Genomic DNA, 17,576 nt, shown 5'->3' on the forward strand with positions numbered 1-17,576 from the left:
TCAGCTCACTTAGCACGTCGTTCGTGGTTTGATTAGTCGAGACTGTTTTCCAAAGATGGCTCCTGTCTGTATAATCGAAGTGGACTGTCTTTATCTTTATCTTCTTATTAAACGGTCTGTACACTTACAAAGTCCTTTAAACATTTTAAATGGGCCGTTATTGTGGCAGCAATATATGATACAATTTTAAAATAGTTGTAGGCTATTACACACAACATTAAAAATACAAACCAACAGCTTTATTTTTTACCTCATGCAATAACTTGTTTCCGCTAATTTCCATACTTTTAAAATGACATCCTTTTGAGATAAAATGCGAGACAGAAAACCATTTCACATATAGGCCTAGCGTACGCACGTCTAGCTTCCTCTTTTGAAAAAAATGAGATTTAAATAATATATAAACCATTATTTTCCTATTATTAAATTAAATACGAATTTACTCGCATTATTCCATTAGTTTATTTACAGCAGACAATCATGCGACTGACCACATGAGCACCGCGTTCCTGGGTTCGTAGGATTACAAAACTCGCTCCACCACCGTCAATAAATCGCCATCCGAATGCATGAGTTTTATCACCGAGCTGCCATGCAAATTTATATTTGCAGACGTCCACATGAGAAACAATTACCACCGAATAGGGCTAAATACACAAAAAGTTCACATAAACGCAGTCGGTTATGTCTGTGGGCGTAAACAGCTGTGAAATAAATGACATGTGTAAATTAGATGTGTGTATTAAAGTGGCAAATGTACAGTACCGGCTGCTCTATACTGTTAATGTGAATCAAACAACAAAAGAAAAACAGAAAATCACTCACTACTCTTGACTGAATAACTTTAGTAGCTTTAATAAGAATGAGGTTCTTACTTGAGTACATAAACATGTCAGACATTGGTCACGGTCAATTCCAGCGCAAGCCCTTATCTTTTTGAAGTGCACTCAAAGTAGATGAAAAAAAAAAAAAGTGTCTTCTCGACACGAGCCAAGCTCTTCCAAGCCTCAGCTAAAACTAGTGTTTGAGGGTCAAAGTAGACGTTGTTCACCGCCAGTCAATAAAGACCATAGGCTGGCATTATGCACATTTGTTACGCAGGAACAGGAAGTGAGACTGGAATTACCGACGACTCGTTTCAGCCGTTCAGAACCGATCGTTTCATTTAGAAGACAATAACTTTACTTGTGCACTTTGATCTTTAAAACTTTGCAGACCGTTTACATTCACAAAATGACACACAGCATGAAAGGTTAAATTGGAAAAAGCATAATAGGTGCACCTTAAAGGGTTAGTTCACCCAAAAATTAAAATTATGTCATTAATGACTCTCCCTCATGTCGTTCCAAGCCCGTAAGACCTCCGTTCATCTTCAGAACACAGATTAAGATATTTTAGATTTAGTCCGAGAGTTTTCTGTCCCTCCATTGGAAATGTATGTACGGTATACTGTCCTTGTCCAGAAAGGAAATAAAGACATCATCAAAGTAGTCCATGTGACATCAGTGGGTTAGTTAGAGTGTGTTGAAGAATAGAAAATCCATTTTTGTCCAAAAATATCTAAAACTACGCCTTTATTCAGCATTGTATTGTCTTCCGGTTCTGTTGTGGATCCGCGTTCAGTGCCGCCGCTGACGTAAGACGCTGCTGACGTGTGTCTGGTGTGTGTGTGTGTGTGTGTGTGTGACGTAAGACGCTGCAGACGTGTGTTTGGTGCGTCCGAGCTTCGTTCACAGTCTGAGGGAGACGCACGCTGGAAACAAAACAATCTTCGCAAACATGTCTAAGGATTTCATTTTCCACACAGAGGAAGACTTGCATTTTGTTGCCCAGCCATATTTATTTGAACCCGAATACACACACACACCAGACACACGTCAGCAGCGTCTTACGTCAGCGGCGGCACTGAACGCGGATCCACAACAGAACTGGAACACAATACAATGCTGAATAAAGTCCTAGTTTTTGTTATTTTTTGACCAAAATGTATTTTCGATGCTTCAACACATTCTAACTAACCCACTGATGTCACATGGACTACTTTGATGATGTCTTTATTTCCTTTCTGGACAAGGACAGTATACCGTACACACATTTTCAATGGAGGGACAGAATAGCCTGGTTAAAACCAGACCATTCTCAGTTGTAAGTGAGTTATGGTCTGGCAAAGCGTCATAGACAAATCATTTCCAGAGGGGCGTCACCAACGGACGTCGCGGATAGACCTAAACCCAATCAGAGCGATGAAGGAGATGACGTATGCAGAGCGGCGGAGAACATCTCCGAGTGTTGTTCTTTGCTCGGTTTTTAACTAAAAGGAAACGTTCAAATCGCTTAAAACAGACGCGATAGCTGATTCGAACGAGTGATGTTCGACGGCGGCATCCATCTTTGTAATGTAGGCTACAAAATCTGCTTCCAAATCCCAGCGCTGTCGTCATCGTGTAAAGCCCGCCCCAACGTTTCTGATTGGTGCCTCGATTTCGACGGATTGGAAATGGGCTTGAATGAGCTCTTTGCCAGACTAACTTTCAGAGCAAATCTAAATTTGCCGGAAGTTGTCTGGGTTTCCCAGGCTAGGGACAGAAAGCTCTCGGACTAAATCTAAAATATCTTAAACTGTGTTCTGAAGATGAACGGAGGTCTTACGGGCTTGGGACGACATGAGGGTGAGTCATTAATGACATCATTTTTTGGGGGGGTGAACTAACCCTTTAAACCATCTGAAGGAGTTAAAAATGGGCTTATTATGGTAGTGACCTATAAATAGTGCTGAATCTGCTAAATAACTTCATGTCAAATTAGACTATGAATCCCAGATCTCCATGGACTCCTCTGTAAATATCTATAAGACTCACCCCTTCCTCTTTCTCAATCTCAAGGCCCATTTCACGCAGGTTCTCCTCAAACTCGTCCCGGCGGAGGCGCAGGTCGTCCTCGTGGTAATCCAGCTTCTGCTCTTGTGCTGCGAGTTCGGGGTCGTCGTGGGCCGGTGAGCCGGGCCGGTTACGCCCGCGGCTCAGGCAGCAGGAACGGGACTTCTGTTTGCGAGCGCTGTGGGGCTTCTGGACGTGGTAGGTGAGCACGTAATCTATCCGCCTCAGGCCGTCCTGGAAGTACGGCCACAGATTCGAGTCCTTCGGTCTCTCATCCGACTGTCGAGTTTTCCGGAGCTGAGAACGAAATCAGTTTGTGAAAGAGGATTACATGCATCTGTATACAACTATAGAGAGATTTGTGATAATGCATCAGTACATGATTTATCAAATCAAGTTTTTCTTTTGATATATTTTATCCGTTTTTAAATTTATATTGTCTGACGATATTTTGTTATGTCTGTTGTATGGAAGCTTGTTTCCGCCACTGATTTAAAACAAAAATAATAATAATTGCGACTTTTTATCTCAAAATTGCGAGATATGAAGACAGAATTGTGAGAAATAAAGTCGCAATTGTGAGATATAAAGTCGCAATTGTGAGATATAAAGTCGCAATTGCGAGAAAAAAAGACAGAATTTTGACTTTTTATCTCACAATTCTGACTTTATAACACATAATTGCGAGTTTATATCTCGAAATTCTAACATCTTTTCTCAGAATTGTGAGATATAAACTCGCAATTGCGAGTTATCAGGCCAACTCTAAGGAAAAATAAAAGACCAACTTTTTTCCTCTCAGAATAGTTTATATCTCACAATTCTGACTTTATATCTCGCAATTCTGACTTTATATCTCGCAATTCTGACTTTATATCTCGCAATTCTGACTTTATATCTCGCAATTCTGACTTTATATCTCGCAATTCTGACTTTATATCTCGCAATTCTGACTTTATATCTCGCAATTCTGACTTTATATCTCGCAATTGTGAGATATAAAGTCAGAATTGCGAGATGTAAACTCGAAATTGAGAAAAAAAGACAGAATTTTGACTTTTTATCTCACAATTCTGACTTTATAACACATAATTGCGAGTTTATATCTCGAAATTCTGACATCTTTTCTCAGAATTGTGAGATATAAACTCGCAATTGCGAGTTATCAGGCCAACTCTAAGGAAAAATAAAAGACTAACTTTTTTCCTCTCAGAAAAGTTTATATCTCACAATTCTGACTTTATATCAATCAATTCTGACTTTATATCATGCATTTCTGACTTTATAACACGCAATTGCGACTTTATATCTCGCAATTCTGACTTTATAACACGCAATTGCGACTTTATATCAATCAATTCTGACTTTATATCTCGCAATTCTGACTTTATATCTCGCAATTCTGAATATATATCTCTCAATTCTGACTTTATATCTCGCAATTCTGACTTTATATCTCGCAATTCTGACTTTATATCTCGCAATTGCGACTTTATATCAATCAATTCTGACTTTATAACACGCAATTGCGACTTTATATCAATCAATTCTGACTTTATATCTTGCAATTCTGACTTTATATCTCGCAATTCTGAATATATATCTCTCAATTATGACTTTATATCTCGCAATTCTGACTTTATATCTCGCAATTCTGACTTTATATCTCGCAATTCTGACTTTATATCTCGCAATTCTGACTTTATATCTCGCAATTCTGAATATATATCTCTCAATTCTGACTTTATATCTCGCAATTCTGACTTTATATCTCGCAATTCTGACTTTATATCTCGCAATTGCGACTTTATATCAATCAATTCTGACTTTATAACACGCAATTGCGACTTATATCACACAATTCTGACTTTCTATCTCGCAATTGTGAGAAATAAAGTCAGAATTGCGAGATGTAAACTCGAAATTTTGAGAAAAAAGTCAGAATTACCTTTTTTATTTTTCATTCTGTGGCGGAAACAAGCTTCCATAGCTGTGCAGCACTTTGTTCAGCATTAATCTTGTTTTAAGGTGCTATATAAATAAATTTGACCTTGACCTGATGTAAACATCTTTGAAATTTTTTTTAATAAAGTGAAGAGATTTCAAAATGATATGGACTGAAACGATATCTAGAAGTGACCTTCAACCTCAAAACAAAAGTAAATAAATAAATAAATACCATTAATCTTAGTAAGATTTAGTAACCTTTGTCAATTCCAAACAGAAGTAAGCCTGCCTGTGTATCTTGAATTTTCTTCGGGATTAATATCAAATCAAATCAAATCGACTTCTCACTAACGTGGCAAACAATTTCCGACTTTATGTGAAGGGTGTGATAGATTTCTGGTCCTTTAAAGGTGTCTTATTCTGTTAAATACTTAAATATATTCCACCGTACTATGCCTTGACAACTACAGTACAAGTAAAGCATTCATAGACTGGTTTTGCAGAAGATGGTAAACACTGTGACTGTTGGTTTGAGTGCAGTGAGTTTGGGGCGTTGCTTCGTTTTCTAACAAGGACACATAGAAACTCAAAGGCAAGAGAGCTACTTCCCACCAACCAAATCCCAGTAAACAAATTACCTGTTCATTTGTTTTTTTTTGTTTTACATCATAATGTTGAAACCTATGCATTTACACTACTGTTCAAAATGTTGGGGTCAGTAGGATTTTTGAAAGAGAAAGTAATACTTGTATCCAGCAAGGATGCATTAAATTGATCAAAGGTGAGATTAAAGATTTTTATTATATCATTACAAAAAATTCTAAGAAATGCTGCTCTTTCTATATTTCAAAGAATCTTGAAAATAAAAATGTACCACAGTTTCCACAAACATATGAAACAGCACAACTGTTTACAGCATTGATAATATGAACCAGATATTAGAGTGATTTCTGAAGGATCATGTATTATATATTCGCATAACAGTACTTTACAGATTACAGAACCTGTAAAACTATTTGTGGATGCATGAAGGTATTTCCAAGTGGAATTGTCTTACAGAGAAACAGAGAACATTTTCTTCTAAACCAATGATGACAAGGTGACACTGAGTGAAAGTCTAATTTTCTTTTTCAACAAATGAGTGCAATACAACATTTATCAGGGCAGGGAAGCAATGAGCCCGTGCTCTTAAACTTTCCTCCAGCTCAGATTTAATGTTTGTTCCTCAATACCACACACAGGAATATTTTTCTTTGTGCGTGTAATTTATCACTAGATATAGCTAGTTTACTGCAGACAAAGTGTTTTAGAAAAGTCATTGCACTTTGCTTAAAAACAAACTGGAACCCAGCATGTTTCATGAATCATCCCTTGTGAGGTTTGAACCCGGGACCTTTGGGTTTCCAGCCCAGTTATTTAACCACCTGCCATGCCACTTCTGTGTATTGAGGAAGTGAGAACCACAATAATGAGATTTGTACCAACAAACAAATCACGTTAGCTCAGAGGAAGTCAAAAAGGCTAAATAATCTTCAAGTTCTCCCCTGTGTCTGATTGTAATTGACAGAAAACTGGAGCATCTTCTATTTAGTCTTAATCATGAAAATATGTTAATGACTTAAATTACATAACACATTATATTACTAAAACTTAAGAAGGTCAAGTGGACCATTTTCTTTTTGAGCTTTAGGACTATAACTACACTTTTCAGTCTCGTGAATATTTCTCATGATACTACCATGGAAACTTGTGTAATTAGTTTTGACTCAAACAATTATAATTAATGAGATATATGCCTTTTAACAACTTCCTTCCCTATAAGGATGCACAAGTAAGTTTACCGCTTGTCAAGTGCTTTTTTTTCAGTGGATGATTGTTAAAAGAGAACTCCGGAGCATTGAGAACTTTGTAAGTGTACAGACCGTTTAATAAGAAGATATTTTATAAAGACAGTCCACTTCGTGTATACAGACAGGAGCCATCTTTGGAAAACAGTCTCGACTAATCAAACCACGAACGCCATTCATACAGTTCAGCTCACTTAGCACGTCGTTCGTGGTTTGATTAGTCGAGACTGTTTTCCAAAGATGGCTCCTGTCTGTAAAGACGAAGTGGACTGTCTTTATCTTTATCTTCTTATTAAACGGTCTGTACACTTACAAAGTTCTCAATGCTTCGTTTTGCATGTAGGGACCCTCATTATGTTACTGTGTTCGTGTGGGGCTATTTTGAGCCTTGTTAGTGGTATAAACTAGCGATTTCTTTTTACTTATTAAATGCCCCCATTACTAGCGTTATACGCTAAACAGTTTTTAGAGATAAAACTCTTTACATTCGATTATCATGAAAACAAATCTCAGATAACGGTTGACTAGGTACCAATGTTTTATTAGACCAAAGGTTCATTTTGCGCCGGAGTTCTCCTTTAAATGTACACTATGTAACATTTTTGCTCAAATTAACAATTTAAACATTGAGTCAATCAATCCTTCTTCCAAAACAAGTTTTTGCCTTAGTTTTGTTATAAGAGTTTCAATTTTAGACCTGTTGGGAAATTGCATACATGCGTCACTCGCCTGTGCGTGTCTCGTCATATCCGTTAATAGAGTAAAGTTGCTCTGGCTACTTTGACGCGTATATGGAGTTTCACAGGTTAGTCGTACAACGAGCGAGAAAGATTGACACGGAGCCGCTAAATCTCCAAACTCCGGAGAATCACACGTTTAAAACAAACGCCGAACAGAGGAGTCTCCTGGCAAAAAGAGAATAAGACAGAGCTCGTAATAAAACAAGAATCAACATCGGCTTGGCATTTTCGGAGATGGCAAGAACTGAGGGATTAGAAAAGTTGTAAAAGTGAGATGATGATGGTTTCATTACTCAACAGGTGAATAAGGGGTTTTATTAACAGAGTTCATTGTAACCCATTATCTATTGGGAAGATAATTTCATTATGTTTGTTGTAGCGCTTGTTAGAATTTATTTTCAAGGAAGCACCGTGTCTATTAATGGGTAAAGCCACATAGCGTCTTCAGCTTGAGATCCTTTACATCTAAACTGGTTAAATCTCTTAAGCATAGACTGTAAAAAATGATCGTGATTTTAACAGTAAAAGACTGTAAAAATGCTACAGTGCAAAACTGTTAATTGGTTAACAGAAAGTTTCCGTACTATATACGGTAAATAACTGTGATAGATCTAACGGTACATTTACTGTAAAATACCGTTAAATTTACAGTTTTTGAAAGTGAAAAAGAACAACTCATTGTATAATTTACAGTGAAAAACCGTAAATTGACATTCCCACAATTCCCTGCGTGACACTTCACATTTGATGTATTTTTGTTGAAATAACTGTTTCTTCTTAGTTCTTTTCTAATCAGTTATGTACATTAGGGTTTTATGTTACATTTAATGTGGTTAAATGAATGTTTATTGCATTTTTAAAATTTCATGTGTGTTACCATGATGGTGTTTAATGTTTGTGCGAATGAGACTGTGCAGCTTATAATTATATTAACTTTCTTGTGGAAGAGCTGCTTGAGATGAGCTTTGATTGATCATGTGACTCATCACTGCTGTGATGATTGTTGGTTGTCAGTGTATTTCAATGGTACAAAACAGATATTAATACTTCAATAGGTTGGTAAATTAACATTACATCAGATAATGAAATACGGTTTATTACTGTAAATTTTAATTTAAGTCTGTAAAACAAATAACGTTGACACATGCACAAACCAAAATAATGTTGTTCCACAATGCATGCAGTTTTGCTTTTTAACTGCTGGAGGGCCAAAAGTTACATAGTGTAGGCTACCTTTAAGTTATTTGTCTTCGCAATCCTGAATATCTGGTTACATCCTTATAAGGACGTGTAACACACCACACTCAAATAGTACCAAATTTATAAACAAGCACCAAACACATGGTAGAATAAATTTGTATAAACTCATTGAGGATTAGCAGAGGGTATTTCAAAGTGACCCGTCTGTCCTGTAAATTTGCACAAATAAATCAAATACGCCCTCAGCATGCAAAATAGTTTTGCACACCCGCAGAGAACTAAAAATCGGCAGTGCTTAAATTTCATCACACCATCTGGAGCACGGAAAGGAAGGAAATGTGTTCTAGCCTAGACGTGTTTGGCAAGCTTTAGCTTTTCGTGAAACACATATATTTAGTTGTTTTATGAATTAGAGCTTAAAAAAAAATTTAATAAAAAAAAAAAAAAAAAAAAAAAAAGAGTATTCGCCTTGCATAAACACAAGTATCACAATGCAAATGTGACTATGTAATTTAACCTCCCTTGCTTTAATTTCATACGTCACCTGTTTCTAGAGACATCACTGCAAACATGTAAACTGAAGCATTCAAATATTCATGTATTTGCCCAAAGTTTGCCTTGCAAATTATGCTGTACAGGGTTTCTGCAGGTCTCTTCGAATTAAATTGAATGCTTTTTTAATCCCTTTTTAATGCCATTTTTTATTTTTTAATGCCATACACGACCCATGACTAACCACGTATATATATATATATATATATATATATATATATACACTCACCGGCCACTTTATTAGGTACACCTGTCCAACTGCTCGTTAACACTTAATTTCTAAGCAGCCAATCACATGGCGGCAACTCAGTGCATTTAGGCATGTAGACATGGTCAAGACAATCTCCTGCAGTTCAAACCGAGCATCAGTATGGGGAAGAAAGTTGATTTGAGTGACTTTGAACGTGGCATGATTGTTGGTGCCAGAAGGGCTGGTCTGAGTATTTCAGAAACTGCTAATCTACTGGGATTTTCACGCACAACCATCTCTAGGGTTTACAGAGAATGGTCCGAAAAAGAAAAAACATCCAGTGAGCGGCAGTTCTGTGGGCGGAAATGCCTTGTTGATGCCAGAGGTCAGAGGAGAATGGCCAGACTGGTTCGAGCTGATAGAAGGGCAACAGTGACTGAAATAACCACTCGTTACAACCGAGGTATGCAGCAAAGCATTTGTGAAGCCACAACACGCACAACCTTGAGGCGGATGGGCTACAACAGCAGAAGACCCCACCGGGTACCAGTCATCTCCACTACAAATAGGAAAAAGAGGCTACAATTTGCAAGAGCTCACCAAAATTGAACAGTTGAAGACTGGAAAAATGTTGCCTGGTCTGATGAGTCTCGATTTCTGTTGAGACATTCAGATGTTAGAGTCAGAATTTGGCGTAAACAGAATGAGAACATGGAACCATCATGCCTTGTTACCACTGTGCAGGCTGGTGGTGGTGGTGTAATGGTGTGGGGGATGTTTTCCTGGCACACTTTAGGCCCCTTAGTGCCAATTGGGCATCGTTTAAATGCCACGGCCTACCTGAGCATTGTTTCTGACCATGTCCATCCCTTTATGGCCACCATGTACCCATCCTCTGATGGCTACTTCCACCATGTCACAAAGCTCTAATCATTTCAAATTGGTTTCTTGAACATGACAATGAGTTCACTGTACTAAAATGGCCTCCACAGTCACCAGATCTCAACCCAATAGAGCATCTTTGGGATGTGGTGGAACGGGAGATTCGCATCATGGATGTGCAGCCGACAAATCTGCGGCAACTGTGTGATGCCATCATGTCAATATGGACCAAACTCCCTGAGGAATGCTTCCAGCACCTTGTTGAATCTATGCCACGAAGAATTGAGGCAGTTCTGAAGGCAAAAGGGGGTCCAACCCGTTACTAGCATGGGGTACCTAATAAAGTGGCCGGTGAGTGTATATATATATATATCCGTGGTTAGTCATGAACCACGGATATACTGTATATATATATATATATGTCTGTGTGTTCCAGGAAATATATATATATACATTTCCTGGAACACATAGACGTAATTTGCAGGTGGGACATGTCCCCACCACTTTTTATGAAGGTAAAAGAGTAGCAAAACTCGAGAGCACGTAGATGTGAATTTGAGAACTTGTACAATAAATATTCGTACTTGTATGCTAAAAAATTGTACACTCACAGCTCCAATATGAAAACCTGTAAAATAAAAATCTGAAGTTGAATGTTTAAATTTGCACTCGCAGACAATAGTCACAAACCTGTATTCTGAATTTGAAGCTGCAGACAAGCAGTCACAAATGTGTAAAATGCATAGACTGTAAAAAAATGGAAACCCTGGCTGTACTAGTCAGGTGTTTAAAGTGGAACAGGTAATGTCTTTATTCCTGAATTGAAATGAATGAAATGTGTGCATAGGAGGGTATGTTTCCTCTGTTGTTGTGACTTACAGCAGAGCCTGTCGGTGGGTATAGAGAATCCCTCGTGCCTTTAGAGTCGTCTTCATCAATCCCCTTCACATCCAACGGGACGGATTCATATCTCTCATTTCGCCACATGCTGTCCTGTCCTCCCGGCCCTGACGCCTGCTCCTCTGTGCTGTTGAAACCCAAGAGTTTCTCACCTGTTGAAGAGAAAACATCAATGCAAACATCATTGCTAAACGCTAAATTAATCTCAACAACTATTTGTGTCATTCGGGATCATCTGGTGTGAAGTTTAGTCTGATTTGCGTTTAAAGAGAAAAAGCAAGTTTGGAATTCAAAATAAATGAATCTCAGGAAATGCTAAAAGAAGGCAAGGGGCCACGAGTTTAAGTTCGGTAAAATTATAAAGGCCCAGTTTCACAGATGGGGCTTAGATTAAGCCAGGATTAGGCCTTAGTTCAATTAGGACATTTAAGTAGCTTTTTTAAAGGATTAGTTCACTTTTAAAAAAACTTTTGCTGATAATTTACTCACCCCCATGTCATCCAAGATGTCCATGTCTTTCTTTCTTCAGGCGAAAAGAAATTAATGTTTTTGATGAAAACATTCCAGGATTTTTCTCCATATAATGGACTTCAATGGTAGCCAAACGGTTCAAGGTCTAAATGACCGCTTCAGTGCAGCTTCAAAGGGCTTTAAACGATACCAGACGATGAATAAGGGTCTTTTCTAGCGAAACGATCGGTTATTTCAAAAATAAATAAAAAAGTTAAAGTTTTATAGGCACAAATGCTCGCCTTGCGAACTCTCCTGTTCGAACACGTTCATCAAAATGAACGAATCTTTTTTCGAGTCATTGACTCGTTCATCAAAATGAACGAATCTTTTTTTCGAGTCACTGACTCGTTCATCAAAATGAAAGAATCTTTTTTCGAGTCATTGACTCGTTCATCAAAATGAACGAATCTTTTTTTCGAGTCACTGACTCGTTCATCAAAATGAACGAATCTTTTTTCGAGTCATTGACTCGAAAAAAGATTCATTCATTTTGATGAACGAGTTCGAACAGGAGAGTTCGCAAGGCGAGCATTTGTGCCTATAAAACTTTAACTTTTTTATTTATTTTTTAAATGACCGATCGTTTCGCTAGATAAGACCCTTATTCATCGTCTGGTATCGTTTAAAGCCCTTTGAAGCTGAACTGAAACGGTCATTTAGACCTTGAACCGTTTGGTGCCCAGCAAAGTGCATTATATGGAGAAAAATCCTGGAATGTTTTCATCAAAAACATTAATTTCTTTTCGACTGAAGTAAGAAAGACATGGACATCTTGGATGACATGGGGGTGAGTAAATTATCAGCAAAAGTTTTTTTAAAAGTGAACTAATCCTTTAAGCATATCTTAGAAAAAAACATTACTGGTGTGCATCTTGAGACAAAATAATGGCAGCGATTATATATTTTACCAAAGATAGATCAATGCTATCTTCAAAACAACTCAAACATGCATTTTAGACTGGGACTAGCTTAAGCCTAGTCTGTGAAACCAGGGGAAAGTGCAAATAAATCATAAATATTACCCTTTTTTTGTTTTTTTAAAGTGGTCACATGACCAATAATTTGTGCAGAATCTTAAATATGTCTTATTCTTTTCACATAATAATGTTTCTTTGTTCTACAATTTTTTTAAATGTCTCTGAGTTTTGGAACGTACCATATTAATACCATCATGACATCGCTTTTTATAGATCACAAATAAAAGAGAGGGCAGCAGGGGTCAACATATTTTTCTAAATGAATGTAAATCACTGCAGATAACAAGAAAGGCTCCCAACCCAATTACAGAGCAAATACATTTCATTTAAGATAAATGTACACATCAAATATTCCATCTTAACACCTTGACTAAAACCTAATAGATCATATCATGTTCTTAAAAAAATAGAGTGGTAAACAACCGTGTTATTCTATGGTGAAACATAAAATCTAAAAGTATTATCCTATAGAAAGCATGGCTAAATTTTCCTCCCTAGAATGCATATGTAGGTCATTGTGGGATACAAGAGCATGCGTGTGTGTGTGTGTGTGTGTGTGTGTGTGTGTGTGTGTGTGTGTGTGTGTGTGTGTGTGTGTGTGTGTGTGTGTGTGTGTGCATGCATGTGTGTGTAACCGCAGATTGCTCCAAGGGGATTGTCTGCAATAATGTCAGCTTGCCTTTTTTTCTTTTGTATTCAAATTAAATTTGAATGTGATCACAATAAATAACACAAGAAAAATATTTTTGACAGACATATGGAAACTAGATTTTTTTAAATATAGCGGCTTATCTAGGGGTATTAATACAACTACTCCTAATAATAAAATAGCATATTAAATGTGAAAATAAATAATTTTCATATTATTATATAATATTTACTGCAAATCTTTAGAGCAATTTTTTTTTTTTTTTTTAAAGTGATTGTTGAATTAGATTTATGTTCCAACTGGGAAATCCATGTCATATTAGTGTAATGTGGTCAAGTTGGTCAAGTTGAACATGATAGCTAGTTTGTTATTGGTCAAAGGTGGTTTACCAGCTTTAACTAGTTTGGTAAAAGTCTAACAGAACAATCTCAGCCCCATGAGCTGGTATCTGATCCATCAACTAGATCAATGCAGACAAGCTAACCAAAACTAACCAGCATGTTCCAGCTAGAAACCATGTAAAAGCAGCTGCCATTAGAAGGTGAACACAAAGGCTCATTCACATATATTGTCATTTTAACTGTAAAAATTCGACCTTTTAATTAGCTAACAGTACGTCCTATAGACCTCATGTAGCCCCGCCCCTTTTCAGTCTTCCAGTTTGTTATTCCACAGCGTGAAGGTAAGATATTACGGATTTATGAATGAACCGCTCGTTTTAAAATCTTCCCGGTCTACTGACATTCATGACATCTGCTTCAAACATTACAATGCTCATGATAACTTTCCTTAACTCTACAATAAGTAAATCTACTTCACCAGCGAATTACTCTTCGACAGCGATGCCATAGAAATAAACAGAGCTACTGCAAAAATGGAAATTCAGGCACAACATTGTAAAGATGACAGGGCGCTTGTTTCTCCGGCGCATAGGGCATATATGGGGTAAAAAAAATTCTTTTATTATAGGTCTAACCTTACATTTCATGCAATTTTACAGTAAAATACTGTTAATTGTATCATTTTTGGAAGTAAATTAAGAAATCATCTTATAATTTAAACTGAAAAGCCGTAAACTGACATGCCTAGAATTCTCTGTATGCCACTTCACAATTGATGTTTTTTTATTTTAATAATTGTTTCGAAGTTTTTTTGTTATCAGTTATGTACATTAGGGTTTGATGTTACATCTTATGTTGTTAAATGAATGTTTATTGCATTATTTTAGTGTCATGTTTTTTCAAAGGTGTTTTGTATTTGTGTCAGTGTGCATGACCTTCTATATATCGATATTTACCTCAGCTTGTGGAAAGGCTACTTGTGATGAACTTTGATTCATCGTGTGGTTTCCTCTTTATCATCAGGGTTATTATGGTGGGTGTCAGTATTAAAAGTACAAAAGCGATTTAGCAGCAACGTGGCCTCGCTAATTCATCAGAAATTAATTTTACAGAATTATTCTGGCAACCATATAACCAGTTTTATTCTGTAAGAAAAAATGATTCTTTTAAAAGTGTAACAATACTATATTTGAGCTACTGTAGCCTGTAACTGATGTATGATATGTGCGTTGTGTTTGCTTGCTCATAATAATATACTTATTAATCATCACAATTCATCCGAACTGTTTTAAAAATTGTCCTACCTTAACCTGAAAACGAATAACCCCAACCCATCATCATCACGTTTCATATTCTTTATGTTTAAAAGGACCATACTCATTTGCCAGTGTATAAATAAAGCTTGATTACATCCACTTTTATGATGTCAGAAAAATTAACATTTTTCAGAATGACACCCGTTAAATGAGTGATTCATTTGATTGTCTCGTGAAATTTCAAGGCCAATTAATCATGAATCTATTCACACTTTGATTCTCTGTTGCTGAACTCGTTTTCAGAGAAATATGGAAAATAGTATACAGGTTTTATGCCTACATGCTACAATATAGGCAACGTACTAATATTCTCCCTTAAAGTTCTCTTTGAAAAGATATGCCTTCCTTTTCCCCAAATGGGAAAATCCCCTCTGCCAGCTCAGGTTGACATGCACCGCCCCCTCAGGACAGCATCTCTCTCTCTCTCCTCAGGTGAAGATGATGCTGAGATGGATTTTCCTCATGCACTCTGTGTGTGTGTGTGTGTGTGTGTGCCCGCGCGCTGCCTGCAGGCAATGCGTGACTAAACCCACAGAACACTGATGCTCATGTAATAACACAAGCCTGCTTATCTGACTTAATATTAGTATTATTTTAAAATTAATAACATCAGTCAACAGTTTATTGCTCACATGCATTTTTTATAACATACCTGGATATAAACTGTCTTGCAAAGCAATCTGGACATTATAAACATGCGTTAGAAATTAATGTTGTCTGACGATTGGATTCTGGTTAGTTACGGCGGTTTATTATCTGCCTATCTTTAATATCCTTTATTATAATAATAAACGCGCACGGATCAGGAATCTGAACACAAAACATGAGAAACTCACCCGAGCCATCAGCCTCCTCATCTTTCATCGCAGTGTTTGCATCATCTTCACCCTTCATTGGTGCAAATGTGCGTTGTATCTAGTTTCCAGGTGAATATAGTGGAAGTTGTGTGTCGTGTATACGCGGCGCCCGCTTGTGCTTGTGTGTGTGTGTGTGTGTGTGTGTGAGAGAGAGAGAGAGAGGCTTCCCTTCGCGATCGTTTCTAGAGTATTTACATGAAGTGTCAAGCAGAGCACTGGATCCGTACGAATGCGTTTTATCTCACGCAGCAACCACACACACACATCTACATCACTACACACACACGCGTTCCTCTTATCAGATGCGCTTTTGGGCATTTCCTGAAGCAACACCAGTTGAATGCGGGCTTAGCTCATTCTGCTCTGGTAAATTATGTGTTGAACTCACTCTACAGCTTTTTTATGTTTTACCTGGACGCATATCGGCTATAATAAATGTGAGTGTTTGACAGTTTTTAAGGGTAAAACTTTTGTACGCAGAAAAATACATGAAATTGCAAAAATGTAAAACTACAAAAATAATATAAAATAAATGTTTTGTTCAAAACATTCTAATTAGAATGATATAGCCGTTTTATATAGGCTAAGGGCTAAAACCTGGGATCTATCAATGGCACCAGTCGCTTGTACCTTGGACTAGCCATCATTCAGGGTGTAATGTTACAAAATACAAACCATTATTGTTGATTACCTACAGTTTTTTAAAAACATGATTTCAAAATGGCTGTCGTAGAGTAAATCTGATTGGACGAGAGACGTTTCAAGAGTGCTGACCAGCTACTATAGACTAACATTTGTACCACGCCGTTGTTACATCGACACACCAGTAGGTGGCAACAACTGGGTGGCTGTGTTCGAAATCGCATACTCTACTTATTTTGAATAAGTAATGGGCTATATGCACGCATAACTTCCGCGTTTGACGCAAGGATGCTCGTGCGTTTCCGGTTGTGGAGATTTACAGCGGAGGAAAACCAAGGAAAACGGGATTATGGCAGAGTCTTCAAAATTTACTGTCCTCTCATCTTTGAAACGAAACTTTAATACGTTTTGATGTAATTTTATATATAGTTATGTTTATTTAATTTAATAAACACAGAAGCATAAACAAAATGAGGGGTGTCTGTTTTGTCTGTTTTTGTGACTAACGTTTCTTTAGTATAGCAATAGAGTATAAAAACCAATATAAATTCTCGGTATAGCATTGGACTCTACGATCGGCGGAAGTAATCCAGCATCCTTAGACCTTCACCGGAAATACCGCCGTGCATAGAGCCCATTACTCCACGACCGCTAAAAAAGTACGTTCTATATAGGAACCTTTTCTAGAATTATTGGTGGAAGTATCGCTTTTTGGCGTGTTCGCACCGCATAACTAGGAACGATTTTAGTTCTAGGAACTCCTTTTGGGGGAACTAAATAAGCTCATACTTCAGAGTAGGGTCTAAACCAGCACTATAGGAACTAGCAGTGCCTTAAGTGTATGTTGATTGGCCAAATGCATACAAAACACCGGCACCTGGCAATTATAAAAAAGCGGCGCCATGTAAACATGGTGATTTCGGATTCAGCCACTGTCTTTATGAGAGAGCCGACAATGATTCATCAAGAACGAAATATGTCCTGAGTGAGTCATTGAATCATTTATTGAACTGATCTGTCCAAAACACTGATTGATTCAGGAACAAAACAAGTTGCTATTTGATCTTTAAAGGGATACTCCACTTTTTTTGGAAATAGGCTCATTTTACAACTCCCCCAGAGTTAAACTGTTGAGTTTTACCGTTTT

At 37.3% G+C, this 17,576-nt stretch overlaps 1 protein-coding gene across 3 annotated transcripts in view; it reads right to left on the reverse strand.

The window, feature by feature from the left end:
• ano1a (anoctamin 1, calcium activated chloride channel a) overlaps positions 1-17,576 on the reverse strand; it is a 75,195-nt gene that overhangs the window by 48,411 nt on the left and 9,208 nt on the right. For 2 of the 3 annotated variants that reach the window (XM_056264078.1, XM_056264076.1), the window contains exons 1-3: positions 15,767-15,883; positions 11,114-11,286; positions 2,859-3,173 (exon numbers count right to left, since the gene is read on the reverse strand). In XM_056264078.1, the coding sequence (XP_056120053.1) occupies positions 2,859-3,173; positions 11,114-11,286; positions 15,767-15,824 (546 nt within the window). In that variant the 5' untranslated portion in view covers positions 15,825-15,883. Of the gene's footprint in view, positions 1-2,858; positions 3,174-11,113; positions 11,287-15,766; positions 15,884-17,576 lie in introns of those variants that run through there. The other variant, XM_056264079.1, reaches the window with a different exon arrangement.

This window comes from Rhinichthys klamathensis, unplaced genomic scaffold, assembly GCF_029890125.1.
Source record: "Rhinichthys klamathensis goyatoka isolate OS25496 unplaced genomic scaffold, OSU_Roscu_1.1 h1tg000215l_1, whole genome shotgun sequence".
Taxonomy (NCBI): Eukaryota; Metazoa; Chordata; class Actinopteri; order Cypriniformes; family Leuciscidae; genus Rhinichthys; species Rhinichthys klamathensis.